The 15,824-nt window shown below is 34.8% G+C and overlaps 1 protein-coding gene across 1 annotated transcript in view; it reads left to right on the top strand.

Annotated features, from left to right (window-relative positions):
* Nucleotides 1-15,824, top strand: part of kuz (zinc-dependent metalloprotease kuz) — a 78,418-nt gene that overhangs the window by 40,344 nt on the left and 22,250 nt on the right. Inside the window, exon 4 of the mRNA XM_089700229.1 lies at nt 14,725-14,916. Coding sequence (XP_089556355.1) covers nt 14,725-14,916 — 192 coding nt within the window. The remainder of the gene's footprint in view (nt 1-14,724; nt 14,917-15,824) is intronic.

Raw genomic sequence — 15,824 nt, 5'->3', positions numbered from 1 at the left:
AATTTCTGCCCCGTCGGCATCAAGTCCGCGGCTAATTGGGAGCTTTCGGCCTCTCCAGTTTTAATGTCGGCGCATGCCTCTGACGGGATGGACGCTGCATGTTCCAAAGGCTTTGTATTTAATTGCTTGATTTAATGTGCCATACGTGGTGTGCGTGCATATCAGGACAATGGATGATCGTGAATAGTTTAGGGTGAATGCCGATTGGGATCTCTATGTCATATAGCAATAGCATTATAGCTGTAGACCGTAGTAGTCCGTCGTCTGACGTTGTTGAAATAGAGAAATCTAAATCGGACTATAATTACAGATTACTAAATGTATACATATAATTTAGAGATCATTTTACAACTTTTGTACTGCGTACGCTTGAAGCATTTTCATTACTTGCAGACATGTTTACCTATTGACATAGCGCATTAACACAACATTATATCAAGGGATCGTGGGGCGCGCTCCGACTTGCAATTACCGCATTGTTTTCAGTACATTGACGTTTCAGTATAACCGTACCCCGAGTGGGTACGTTGATTACGCTGCGTAGCGAGTACATTTAATATAATCGCGAAAGTTTGGTGGCGTGTAAATGGATGAAGTTGCGAGGGCAGCATCGATCGAAGTTCGTCGCCCTACTTACAGCGATGCACTCGCCGTGTTTATGCATCGGATAATCGGGACGGATGCGGGAGGTGTCCGTGCTTCGGGTAATGATTGCTTGCGAACTTGGGATATGACGATGTTTTTATGATATGGATAGAGTTTGCTAGTTGGCTGGAAATTGTAGGTATTGGGTGGGCGGAAGGTGGTAGATTGGATTCTAAGTTTGGTTATAACGATGATTGCATATTGGCGGATCATGATGATGTTATGGGAGTAAACATTTTTTATATTTTGGCTAATTATTTATTTTATTTGCATTGTATTATGTATACAGGGTGTCCCACTGTTGGTATACTAAGCTCAAAGGAGGTTATAGTTTTGCATACGCTGAGTTCGTAAAAAATACTTAGTGCAGGTCCACACTGCGAGCCTAGCGCGGTTGCGACGGCCGCGGCGGGCGCGAAATATCAAACGTATGAAACGCGCCTTTGCGTCCACATTGAAATGACTATGGCGGAAGCCTAGTGCGACGGTAATGAGCGAGCCAGCGCGCGTAGTTTTCAAACTCTCCTATCCGCGCGTTCTGGCCACACTACGGGCCTAGTCAGCAAGCGACCCAATGCGCGGACGGCGGGGGTATCAAACCAGTTCGGTCTTGTCGCTCGACTTCTTATATTATATCCTTTATTGTTTTTCGTAAAACAGCGGTAAATACTTAATTGTTGAAGTGAAACTTCTTTATTTATAAGTGCGATTCAATCTAAAACACTTATATACACCACAGTAATTTTGTAGGGTATAATCTCAATTCTTCATATAAGATTCACCCGTTATTCCTCTGTTTTATTTATTTCGTGTACAACTTCTATAATGATCTCATCTCAAAATCGGACTGTCCAGTAAAAATAGCAAATCGTCCAAAGTTTGCAACACCCGAAAAACGTCGAACCGCTACTTGAGCTCGCGCGTCGGTGTGGCCACCGCGAGCGCCCGCTCGTCGCGCCCGCCTAGGCCGCCGCCACCGCGCATTCAGTGTGGACGCACACTTATAAAATTCCAGACGCATTTTCTTTTCAAATAGATGAATTCTTAAAACACTATGTGTACACCCATAACAAGCAACCCGCCCAACTTTGCCACACGCACGTGAGCTATCGTTTAAGATTATGTTTTCATAGACAAAATGCTCACATTAGCGAAGCGGTATATGCCGGCTACGCGAAGCTAGAGACGAAAACATAGATTTTCAGGAAAAATTTAGCAAAAAATTTTTAACGTAATTTTGTTGTTTAAGTATTTTTTACGTGATCAGTGTATGCAAAACTACAAGTCCCTTCGCGCTTAGTATACCAATAGTGGGACACCCTGTATAGTGTATACAATACATTACAATGTACAACATAACTGCTGATACTTTGGTTATATTTCTAGGAATTGCAAAGATAAACTAAGGCCTAAGTACTAATGAAAATTTACAAAACACGAAATATTATATTTTTAAACTAATACGAGTAATAAAACTGATATTGTGAATTTACAGTTAAAATTGAAAACGAACTAAACGGTGCCGAGTTATATTACAAAACAAATTGTTACAATTTCTCTTCAAAAGGGAGACGATACACACGAACGCTTCTATTATGTCAGTTTCCATGATTTTGGAGTCACGTACAATATAAAACTATTCCTAGAAGCCGTGTCGAGATGTCAATAGCCAATTATTGGGTAAATCTGCTGTTTTAAGAGAACAGCGATCGTTTGAACTGCACGCCAGACATAAAAGAAAAATATGCTGTAAAAGACTGAACATTTCTGTTTACACTTTGGTATTGGTTCGTTTTAGGAAAAATTGGAATTTCAATCAATTGTTTTGGGTGCAAGTATTTTTCCAGATTATCTATTCAGTAATATACCTCATAAAAATGTATCTCTAAAGTCTAAATGATAATGGTCTGGTTGAGATGTTATAAATATTTAATAAAATTTCTGCAAAAGTCCGATTCCTGATTCCACGTATTACGGAGTATCTCGTATAAGCGGGATTCATATTTCTTGTTAATTATAAATAACATGTTCTCGACGTAAAATATGCAAAGTAAGTTTATCTTTACATTATCGTCGAAACAAAATGTTGCAATACTTTGAAGTGGATGTTGGTCTATCCAAAATCTCCGGCTTTATCTTTCACGGAAAAATCATTAAAATGTCCTTCAAATAAGTAAAAATGTAGCTTCCAAAATAAAAACGATGGCAGGCTTTAGTGAGTTATAAAAATGTACGAGATTTTCCTTTTAGAATTTAGTGTAGGTTTTCGGAGTCGTGCGGTTTCGGCGGGAAACACATCTCTGTCATGTTTACCCTCTCTTAAGGTGGGGACACATTTATATCGAGTAATCGTATCTGTATCAGGCGTATCGTATCGAGTAAGGGTATCCTAAGTGTGGACCCCTATTTTGACCATAGGTACCGTATCTTACGACATTTCATGATACATTATTATTAGTAATATTTACAACACGTATCAGATACGCGGTCAATAGCGATTGGTGTGTATCATGATCGCGATCATTGTGTGTCCACACTAGCAAACGTGATACGCGTCGATGCTTCGCGACGCGAAAATGATCAAGTGTGGACCCACCTTAAGCTCGTAATCCCGTGATGTCGCCGTCTGCCTCGTTATTTAATATTTCCAACGCGATATTTGCTTGTTTGACGGAATATTATGATACTTTATTTAGGAGGGCACCTTTATCCCGCTGCACCGGAGGGTATGCATTTTAATTAGGTTTTTACTTGATCTTCCTTGGAACTGGAATTCTGAGTTTCACGCTGCAAATTAAATGTTATTACTTATTATATTTTTCTGGTTTTAACTTTAAATAATAAAATTAAGTATCTAGTTGAGATTTAAAGTTAGGATTATGAAAATATGACCAAAGTATCGAGCGTTAAATTAACTTAAATATTAAAGATATTCAAAAATAAATAAATTAAACTAATATTGTGGACATCCAGACGTGACTCGGCTTCAACACCAACCTACATAAATAAACTGGAAAGAACCCGGAACGAACTCTACAGCCACTCGAATTGAGAATTGGTTGATATAATTTCGGCTGTACGTGACGAGGTTAAGAAAATCAATGATACCCGCACAATGGTGGTACAATACCTCGTCTAATATGACAATACGACGTCAGCACACAACAATTCAATTCTCGCATTTGTATCGATCGATCAATATATTGGTCGGTTATTTTTCATGTCAGCGTTTAACAGCGATTTCCAGCAATTCAGCTGGGCTTGTAGACAATAGCGAGTGCAATAATGGATGGAAATGGATGGCTGCAAGAGATAAATGGTTGAATAAAAATGGGAATGCCAATATACCGAGCAGTCTAAAAGCTGCACTTAGCGACGCGATACAGTAAGACGCGAGCGCGACTCTGTTGTACTAATTTTGTTTAACCGACTTCAAAGAAAAGCGTATGTTCTAAATTACAAACCGATTAAACTGAAGTTACCGCATGGTAATACTTAGTTAAGCTATATGTGATCATGAACTCTTGTTTAAGTATAATAATTACATTTTCGACACCTTTTAAATTTCATAATATGTTGAGCCGTAACAAAGGAAACCTTCCTTCTAAAGTTATATTTTTTAATGATAGTATGTTACCACATATTTCTGTCATTTCAATGTTGCCTCGACCTCCATATTAAACACACAAGCCGCCAAGTCTTGTAAGAGAATTATATAGCGTTGAATATCACTTAGGGTGATGTTACTATTTGTAAAACGCTTTCCAAAAAGGATTTACACAGTACAAATTACAATAGAACCTTTTACAAATAGCCTTCAAACTATAAATCGTCTTTTATTGAATTACAACTTTTATATCAAACAAACTATTTACCTTGTAGTAATGTGGATTTAAGTGGGTTAAATAAATGACACGATAATAACGTAGCAAATCGAAAATATTTCCTACAAATAAATCCTAAATTGTCCGAAAACAATTCAACAAACTGAAGTTGAACTGTTGAAATAAACAGAAAAATGTAAATGGATTTGATTCCAAACAAAATCTCGTTGAACAAAAACAATAATTGTTGAGTGGACTTTTCATGAATTTCATGAGTATTTTAAATTTGTTTAGATAACAATTTAATAAAACGGTAATTAACAATTTAATAATTTTAATTGATATCACTTCCTTAAATCAATCTTTCGATAATGTTGAACCAATAGAAATAGTTTCTTCCTATCCATACGCTAGTATAGATGAAAGAGTCAATTAGAGGTCATTTATCTTCCAAGATTCTGCACTGAACGGTCTCGGAGACACGTGTGTCACATAATTTCGCTTGGCGGACTTTATACTTTACAATTCGAAACCTAAAGTCATATCTTTTCATAGACATATAATATCCACAAAGGTGTATTGGCAAAATTGTAACCATGAAATTGTCAGCTTTAAAAGTAATGAATTAAATGAACAAATTGCATGTAGTTTTATTGGTAAGCCAAGTGATAGGGTTCAAACTTCAAACATAACGCTAAATTACAGTAACGGTAATGTGCCTGTAAGTACATAGTTTGGTCCCCCACTATACGATAAATCATTATTATTATCTCTCCCCTGTCCCCCGTTCAAATGAGTCACTATTTAGTTAACTATTTGCTACGTTTTTTTATAATAATGTACCGTGGACACGCAATTTCAGGATGTTTGTCACCGATTAGTACACGTGTTTTGTTTTTGTGGTTCCTATTGATAATAATCGATTGGCTGTCGAATATATGTTATAGGTGTGGTGTTGCAATTAATTTATATGGTTTGCTATCAAACGCTCGCAAAAGATATAATGCGGGTTTGGAGTTTGAGAGTATTTGTTGAGTTTAAAATTTAAATATGTATGTATAGCACGAAGTATGTGCCTTTGTGTTGCTTTTTTAGCATATCACGTCAGGTAATATTGGAAAAAGAATAACCTTATACTTCTCAAACATGCAATATATGTTAAAACAATTAAAAACTATTTAAGTATCATTATGAAAATGATATTTTATTAAAACTATACAAGATAAGATTTAAGTGAAGTTTATTGTGCAGTTGCATGCAAAGTTTACATTTACAAGCGAAGTTGAATCGTTATTCTTTATTCTTTCCGTTTACAGAACTCCATAAATACGTGAACATAAAGTGCACATCATAACGAATGATAAAGTTTCGCGTCTTATCAGCTCAAGTGACTGCCGCGTTGAGTTTTTAAGTGGCGAACGATTGTTCCCTTCGTATTATAAAGGCTTTTGAATTTTGATGACGGAGGTTTTGGAAACTGAATGAGCTGTTAATTATAATAAAGTTCATTTTTCTTGAAATAGGTTGAGGTTTATTTATTTATCCACAAGAAATAGGTACAACGTAATGTACAGAGACTATCCTTCCAACTATTGGTAAAATGTGAAGTAAGAGATGCCATACGATTCAATGAACATTTTTCGTAATTCACATACCATTCGCGTGCGCTGTAAATCGTCACCAAAAGCCCATACTCGTTCCAACAATAATAATTATTGATCCTACATTACAGTCACGTTGGCTTACAGATGTGCCCGCTGCCCGTGTCAGCCTTGTCCACGTAAACAAAGCTCACACGCCCTTACGAATTGTTAATTTATTCAAACCTATCCGTTATCCCCGGGAACAGATATGTGGTGAAATATTCAGTTTTATAGCGGACCTTATCTTGCGGATGTTGATAGGGTTTTTAGCTATATGCTAAAATATTTTTTTACTGTCGCGTAAAGTTGGGAATTATTTATGAGGTAAGCGTATCGATGTAGTATGTAGGTAACAGATGAATAATGTAATCTATACGTATATAATGTATAACGTGAGATCATGTGGGAATGCTTTTAATTTTTAAAGTGAAACTTTTATTACATCGTCTCAAACTTTTTGGTCTGTGTAGCGCATGTCGCGTGTATCGCGGCTGCCGAGTAGGTATACCTACTCGGCACGCGACATGCGCTACACAAAGCAGTGTTCGGAACCGTTCGAACAGTTTCACTTTTACCGTGGTTTCATAAAACCACACAACATTTTTTTTTATCATAACATATAGATACAATAATTATTGAGATAAGTTTATTATTTTTTTTTAACTTTAAGAAATGTACCGTATAAATATTAAATTGTCAGGATTTACATTTCTTTAATTTTTGGACACATAATTATAACTTGGTCTCTTAACCAGTGGCTAATAAAAAGTATAATTATTTCTTTGGTTGACTCAATGAACTTGACGTATCGTGTAATTGGCAATTATTTATGTGTTGGCAATTAACTGACAAGTTTAACAAAAGCTTTTAAACGTGACCTGGAAAATGTTAATGTTTTTGTTTTTAATTGGCACCTGCAGAACATGACTTCAGTCAAATATTCTTAACAGTTCTTTCAATTGGTATTGTCAACATTCAATATTATGTATGAAGGTAAAGTTCAATTAGTAGATAGTAGAGTAATAATTAAATTGTAAACTTCTCTCAGCATTTGACTTTTGCCTGAACTTACATAAAGCAACTTAAAAAGTTTTGTCAGAATATCGAGTTATTTTTATTTCCAAGGCATCTAATTCTAAATAATTAATGTAAAATATGCTTTACTATTTTTTCCTTTTATTTCCCCGAATATTTTTTACATGTTCTTGCTATAACTTCTACTATAGATAATATTGCCATCCAGTGAAATTTTAATTTTTAAGAAACATACATAAATTATTAACAAAAATCGCTCTAAAATATAAGTACAATATGTACGTCCAAATATTCAATTCGAAATTCACGTCATCCGATCAGAATTTTATTCCGAGCCAGTTGTAGGTATATGGGCACAAAGCTACATGTTATTTGCGTTTCACTATTTATTTAATACTTTTATCCGGTTTTTATTTACAAAGGCTTGAAGGATACGCGCGGAATCCAGCAATATAATGGAAAATGCCTTTGTGAAACCATGGACTAATAGAATCTAAAGAGGACTGATGATTGTCATACTAGAGATCGTACCCCGTAATTTCAGCTTATTGCTAGATGGCGCTCTCATTTGAGCTTATTATTTAATTTGCAGTTTTAAAAGCGCCACCTAGTGACCAATTTTAGAACTAAGGAAACAGCAAACTATCGATTTTCAATTATTACATCTAGAGGGCGTTGTTTTAAAAACTCCGGTGTTTTTGAATTATTATTTTAGTTTTTAGGGAGCATCTAAGGAAGTGAGTACCTCTATTACGATTTCGACACCCACTACAAACATTCGACATAGTGATCAGAGTAGTGTATATAATATAATTATATTATATATATTCTTTATTTTCTGTTAAAAAAATGTCTATATCTTTTTTCTTCTTAAGTATTCCCTTGTAAACAGTATTATTTATATGACCATAAAATACGGGAAAAGAAAAAAAAATGTGGATGTACAGCGATGATTTGAACCAGCATCTATCGATTTTAAAGTACGAGACTCAGTCAACACAGCTACAGGCACTTATACGTCTTACATTGAAATTTATGCTCTAATTGTTCGAGTATTTCTTTGATAAATAGTAAATACAGTTCATAGCAACGCGGTGGTGGAGCATCTTAAGGAAGTGAGTACCTTTAATAAGATTTCGACACCCACTACAAACATTCAACATAGTGATCAGAGTAGTGTATATTATATATATTCTTTATTTTCTGTTAAAAAAAATGTCTTTTCTTTTTTCTTCTTAAGTATTCTCTTGTAAACAGTATTATTTATATGACCCTTAAAATACGGGAAAAGAAAAAAAAATGTGGATGAACAGCGATGATTTGAACCAGCATCTATCGATTTTAAAGTACGAGACTCAGTCAACACAGCTACCGGCACTTATACGTCTTACATTGAAAGGAGATTGCCCAAGTGACTATGGCACTTGGTATCGCAATCAAACTTATTGTGTCAAGATGAAATATAGCTCAATTTAAAGCTTGATGTTAGTACTTTTAGAAACGATTAAAGTTATTATGTAAATAAGCCGCAGTTCACGACAATAAAAATAAAACAATAGTTTTATTCAACGCTTCAAAAAAATACTTTATCGAGTTTATACTAACAATGAACGTTAAGTTTTACATTTATTACATAGGTAATATTTTAATTTACAAGACAAATGTGAAAAGTAAATCGTAATAAACATTATAATTCAAAATAAATAACGTCGAACAATGCGTCGAACACATTCATTCAACTATGACATATGACGCAGGACGCTTGCAAGAGAGATAGATATAATGTGTCAAAACAGAAACTTTTACTTTTATTTCTATTTATTCGGTATAATTACGACTTAATAGTGATAAATATGATCATTATAAATACAAATAGGAATTAACAATATCACGAACACGTGACACAACTAGTATTTTACCGATTCCATACGTGGTCATACATGTTTCAAAAGAATAACTTTTACTATTATTTCTATTTATCCGGTATAATTAAGACTTAATATTGATACATATGATCATTATAAATACAAATAGGAATTAACAATATCACGAATACGTGGCACAACTAAAATTTTACCGATACCACCCGTGGTCATTCTCCTTTATGCTCTAATTGTTCGAGTATTTCTTTGATAAATACAGTTCATAGCAACGCGGTGGTGGAGCATCATAGAGTAACTTATATAGGATTGTGGAGCATCTTAAGGAAGAGAGTACCTTTAATAAGATTTCGACACCCACTACAAACATTCGACATAGTGATCAGAGTAGTGTATATCTTTATAATATAAAAATGAATCCCAAAATGTGTTGGTAAGCGCATAACTTGAGAACGGATTAACCGATTTCGTTAATTCTTTTTTTATAATATTCCTTGAAGTTCGAGGATGGTTCTTATGTAGAGAAAACGTGAATATGTACCACGGGCGAAGCCGGGGCGGACTGCTAGTCTTATATATAAAAATGAATCGCAAAATGTGTTGGTAAACGCATAACTCGAGAACGGCTGAACCGATTTCGATAATTCTTTTTTTATTATATTCCTTGAAGTACGAGGATGGTTTTTATGTAGAGTAAACGTAAATATGTACCACGGGCGAAGCCGGGGCGGACCGCTAGTAATATATATTATTTAAATTCTTTATTTTCTGTTAAAAAAAATGTCTATATCTTTTTTCTTCTTAATTATTCCCTTGTAAACAGTATTATTTATATGACCATAAAATACGGGAAAGGAAAAAAAAAAAGATGTAAGTACGGCAATGATTTGAACCAGCATCTATCGGTTTTTAAGTACGAGACTCATCAATACAGCTACGGGCACCTATACATCTTACGTAGAAATTTATGCTCTAATTGTTCGAGTAATTCTTTGACAAAAACAGTTCATAGCAACGTGGTCCATGGTCTTAGATCATTAAGTAATGGATGGAGTACGCTGGCAAATGTTCTAACTAAACTTTCTGCTGATTTTGGTGCGGGGAAGGTAACTCACACTATTGAAACACAATCACACATTCACAAAAATAATTTGTGTCACGAAAGTCGTAAAAATTTATGACCTTTTAAGCGACGAGTTTTTAAATTCAACTCTATCCCTAAGTTCATAAAGATTAAATTTGTATTTCATTCCAAGTTGTCTCGTGGGGAGTGCGGTTCAATATCGCGTTCTAAATTCAACTTTATAACTTAGATCATAAAGATTAAATTTGTATTTCTTTAATGCCTCAGCCCCCGGAATCACAGACACAATAGAAAATCTATTGTGTCGTGGCCCGTGGGCCGTGGTCCGATCGGGCCGCTCGGTGGTCAAGGGGCTAAAAGATAGACTCGTAAGGAATGCGGTTCATTATCGGGTTTTAAATTCAACTTTATCTCTTAGTTCATAAAGATTAAATTTGTATATTTTCTTTCCATGATAGTCTCGTGGGGCCGCATCAATGATCGAGTAAACGACTCGATTATTTGTCTTGATCATATCGCTAAACGATACATCGACGATTATTAGAAATTGCATTTAATTAGAAATGTACGTTAAAAAAATATACACAAATGAAAGGTTATTCCATCTTTTTTAATATTCGACATGTTTGAATTGCTTCTGCAAGGCTTGACAGTGCAAAACGGCATTTTTAGCGGAGCACTCGCAGACGTCCTTTTGATGTTTTAGCCTAGGAAAACGCAGAGTGTTTGTAATCGATTACGCAAGTAGTTTTTATGAAAGCATAAGATTATTTGTTGCAAATCGAAATATTCCAATTATTTGTAACTAGCGGTCCGCCCCGGCTTCGCCCGTGGTACATATTTATTTATTTATTTATTACACTTTATTGTAATACAATCACTTAAAAATAGGAAACAATAAAAAGAAAATATGGTACAAGAAAGATGTAGTACAATCGGCGGCCTTATCACTAAGCAGTGATCTCTGCCAGGCAACCAAACGGTAAAAAAGCGAAATATTTAGTAAATAGAATTTTGGAAATAAAATTAGAATTTAACTATAAACATGAAAATAAAAAAAAAAGTAACTATGATACTTACACAAAAAGTACATTATATTATGCACATATAAATAACTATACATACATGTATAATAACTATACTATAAATAACCTTACATAATATATAATATACAATATATGTATTATAATAGAAAAATAAATAAATAATTAATGATAATACATACATAAAACTACATAAAGTATAAAAAATATATTCTATAATACTAATAAATGTAAATACATATAATAAATATACTATTCCGAATTAAAGGCTGATAAAAAGAAATGTTTCCGAACAAGGTTTTTAAATGAGGGTAAAGAGGGAGCAAGTCTTATCTTTAGTGGTAAGGAGTTCCATAGCTTAACAGCAGTGGCAGTAAAGGAATCACCAAAGAAGTGTGTGTGTCGAGATGGGGTACACAAAATAAGTCTGTCAACGGATCGTAGAGAGTAGTTTTCACAGTGTAGAAATGAAAAGTTATTCTTAAGGTAGGAAGGAGTGATGGGATCGAAAAGGATACGGTATAATAATTGAAGGTAATGGAGATTACGTCGCATGCGAATGGGGAGCCACTTGAGACGTCTACGATTTACGTTTTCTCTACATAAAAACCATCCTCGTACTTCAAGGAATATAATAAAAAAAGAATTATCGAAATCGGTTCAGCCGTTCTCGAGTTATGCGCTTACCAACACATTTTGCGATTCATTTTTATATATAAAGATTTAAGATATTACTTTGTTCTCATGCTTTGAGTTAAAATTGTACCGTAAAATAGCGTTTTTTGTTAAAAATCTGTAATAGCACCCTTATTGTGGTGCTTTTTTTTTGTAATGAATTTACTACGCTACTGTATTTTCTTTGTTTTAGACTTTAGTTCAATACTTAATTAAACACCCATACAATTTTGTCACGAGTCGCCTCTGGTCAAACTAACCGTTATTAGTGTTACGTTTACTCAAAATACAAACATGAAGAAAGTATTATTTTACGCTTATTAAATCTTTAAAACTAAAACAAAATGATGTGGAGGTAGGGAGGTGGATTTCCTCAATCGAAAAATGGAAAGACTAGTCTACTCGACCGGCCGGCCGTAAAGGCCCCGATTATTAATGGCGGAAAGTTGTATATATGCTCTGTAACGAAAACATTTCGCTTGCGCGATTCAAAGCAAAAAATAACATTTAAATAAAAATATTTTTTTGCGTATTATATTTTACGTATTATATTTTACGTTATAGTTTACGTTTTTTGCGTATTATATTTTACGTCAAGATACTATTTGGCACATTGATTTTTTTTGTAGCGACATCTGTTAGCTTCATTAAACCGACTTAATGCTCTAAGGCGACATCTAGTTCTTAAACGTATAAAAAAGCTTATAAAAATGCCAAATGCTACTGTGAGTGACATCTATCGACAAAATTGGGAACTGAGAAACGAGTTACGTTTTTTACTATGGCGATTGTAAGTCTTCTTGAGTGTATTAGTCTATGGTGAAACGTTTGATTTTTATCATTTTTTTATGCAGCGACCAGGGTAGTGTGTAACCAAAAACAAGCATAAATATGAAATCACTAGCTGTGCTCCGCGGTTTTACCCGTATTGCTCTGCTCGTGTTGGTCTTAGCGTGATGATATATAGGATATATCCTATAGCCTTCCTCGATAAATGGGCTATCTAACACCGAAAGAATTTTTAAAATCGGACCAGTAGTTCTTGAGATTAGCGCGTTCAAACAAACAAACAAACTCTTCAGCTTTATAATATTATTCAGTACTAGCTGCGCTCCGCGGTTTCACCCACATGGCTCCGCTGCTGTTGGTTTTAGCGTGATGATATATAGCGTATACCCTTCCTCGATAAATGGGCTATCTAACACCGAAAGAATTTTTAAAATCGAACCAGTAGTTCCTGAGATTAGCGCGTTCAAACAAACCAACTCTTCAGCTTTATAATATTATTCAGTATAGACTAGAAACGGCGATGGTACTCGCGAGTCGCGATGGTATACTATCTCTGTGCAGTGTATATTATGAATTTTTGAAAATTTAATCAGTGTGCCGCGTGAATATTTTATTCAAACACTATTTTCGTGTACAACTCTTTTCAGCTTTGAAGTTGGACATGTGTACTTTTGCATCATATTTGGTTATGTCCCTTCTGCTCGTGACCAAGCTCATAATATAAAGAATAATTAGGTAATCATCATACAAGAAATTACAATCCTTATTTTAAGTTCTATTGCAGATGAGGGAGTTGCAAGAAGTCGAGGATATGATTTTTCATTTCAAATTTTTAATTTATTTTTTACCTTCACTTCTTTCTCTTATTGAGTTGCTGTGAATGGTCACATTAGTTTCGCATATAATTATTTAATTGTCATCATTAAATATTTTCTTTCGCATAACATAACAGTGCTACAAGTTGTCACGATACAAGGGATATACGTTACTGTTACGGAGTAATTGAATGCTGTGGTCTAATTAACACCTCAACTGGTTGCCTAGCCACATAATTATAACTTTGCTAATCCATGATTTGATGAATACGTATCTATATAACTTTTGCTAACATTAGATCGGAAGATTGTTATTACACTTCAATTTGGATAAGGAATTTCAATATTAACCTTATCTCAAATGAGATCTTAATCTAAATCTTGTTTCGACGCTTAGTTTGCTTACAAGGATGTATATAGAATTTCGAGCAGTCTCTTTATATGCTGAAGACGTTTCGAATTTCTGTAGCTAAATTTTCTTTGATGTAATGTTGTAAAATTGCGGAATAATGATTAGGTATTGGAATACTTGTTCAAATCCCTACTAATATTATAAATGCGAAAGTAACTCTGTCTGTCTGTTACGCTTTCCCGCTTAAACCTCTCAACCGATTTTGATGCACAGTCAATCTTTAGACCCTGAGAAAGAACATAGGCTACCTTTAATCAGAACACCACGCGGGCGAAGCCGCGGGCGGAAGCTAGTATAGAATATTATTTCAAGTAAATTCCGTCTAGACTTTTCAGACTAGTGGGGTGGCGATTGTTGTTCTGTAGCTAAATATCTTATAATTACTGGTTATTACGGACTTCGTCGCTAAGTAATGGGTGTTGTTCAGTTGAAGCTAATCCGTACTAATGAAAGATGTTTCTTTTATGTGTTAAGTATCTTTTCTCACATTTATCATTATTATTGTAGTTGTTCAAGCGTCAGTAAATACCTACGACACTAATAATCGTTTATTTTAATTCTATTTAATAGGAATTTATGTCTTTGCGTATAGCTTTGTCGTAACTGTAGCATCAATATAAAACTATACTTTTGAACGAAACATTTGGGTCTCCATTATTGTTGTTGAAATGAATTAGAATGCAACATTTACTTATTTTTAAAGTTTTATATATCATCAACTCAAGGAAACTTACGTTAGGTTTTCGGTTATCGTTACCCAGACAAGAATCTATACCTCTTTACAGTGCTGATAGTTCCGTAGCTCCCTCACTAATATCAAGTGTCGTTCTTTTATTCATAGTTCATACCACCTACTTACATTTCATTATTTGTCCGCAGGTGACCCCCGTTCCGAGGTGTTCGGTTCGGTGACGGACGGCGTCTTCGAGGGGAAGATCATGCTGAGCGACGGCTCCTTCTACGTGGAGCACGCCAAGAGATATTTCCCCCAGAATAACACGCGGGGTCGCGTGCATTCTGTTATCTATAAGGAGGGTGACGTCATCGACCCGTACGCACACAGAAGACACGGTGAGTGACCTATCTATGGTTACCATGGAGACGATACTTCTAAATAGATTGTCGTGAATTGGATTCTTATGTAAAATGTCCGTGTTAACGACATTGTTTATCTTTTGTTTAAAATGAGTATTGAGTAAGGGACATGTAATATTTTACTTCAAATGCTTTAACGTTATTTAATTTAAATAAAGAATATTAATCGCCATGGAAAGTCAAAAGACAAACAAGTACCGTTATCAAGTTAGGAAGTTGCAATTCTCTTTGCCTCTGGCAATAGGGCAAAACCTGTTGTGGTGATAGGAATATGAATTTACCACGACGCATTTAATATATCGTGCAATCAAATGAACAGGAACATTTATCTTTATTTTTCTACTTTATGTGTGTTTTGTTAAATTTAGAATAACGTGATAATGAGTTATGCGTATGTGTAGTTCTGTTATCTCATGCGGTTGGACTGGGTGTATTTGCATATTTGGTTGTGGTTAATTAATCGATTTAATTGTGTATTTGGCAGTTTTTAAGTGCAAAATTTGAGGAAATTTACGTTCATATTCACAAAACAATAATCTTGGGTTAAACTTAATGTGTTAATAGCATAATTATTAATTATACTGAAAAACATAATTATTATCAAATTAATTATGCACATTGTCACGTCTCTTGTGACTTTGCCACTAGTCACATAGATGCGTGAAGATAATTGTCTTGTTCGCATGTCATGTTTAATTATACGTGTCTCCTTTTTTGTGCACGCTACGTTTTGGCCAGGCGCTAGGCAGCGTTGTGCAACGGTGACTAAAGCCAACGTCATATCAATCTTCGCCCAAATTTGATTCCGAATCCGGTTGAACGCAACGCAGTAACAATTTAATGTTGTTAGGCTAGAGCGGGATTAGTTCGTGCAACGAGATTAA

This window comes from Colias philodice, chromosome 10 (assembly GCF_061535455.1).
Source record: "Colias philodice isolate Cphi_HAF_F1 chromosome 10, ilColPhil1 Martin Lab GWU primary, whole genome shotgun sequence".
In the NCBI taxonomy this organism is placed as follows: Eukaryota; Metazoa; Arthropoda; class Insecta; order Lepidoptera; family Pieridae; genus Colias; species Colias philodice.
This window is presented reverse-complemented; position numbering and strand designations above follow the sequence as displayed.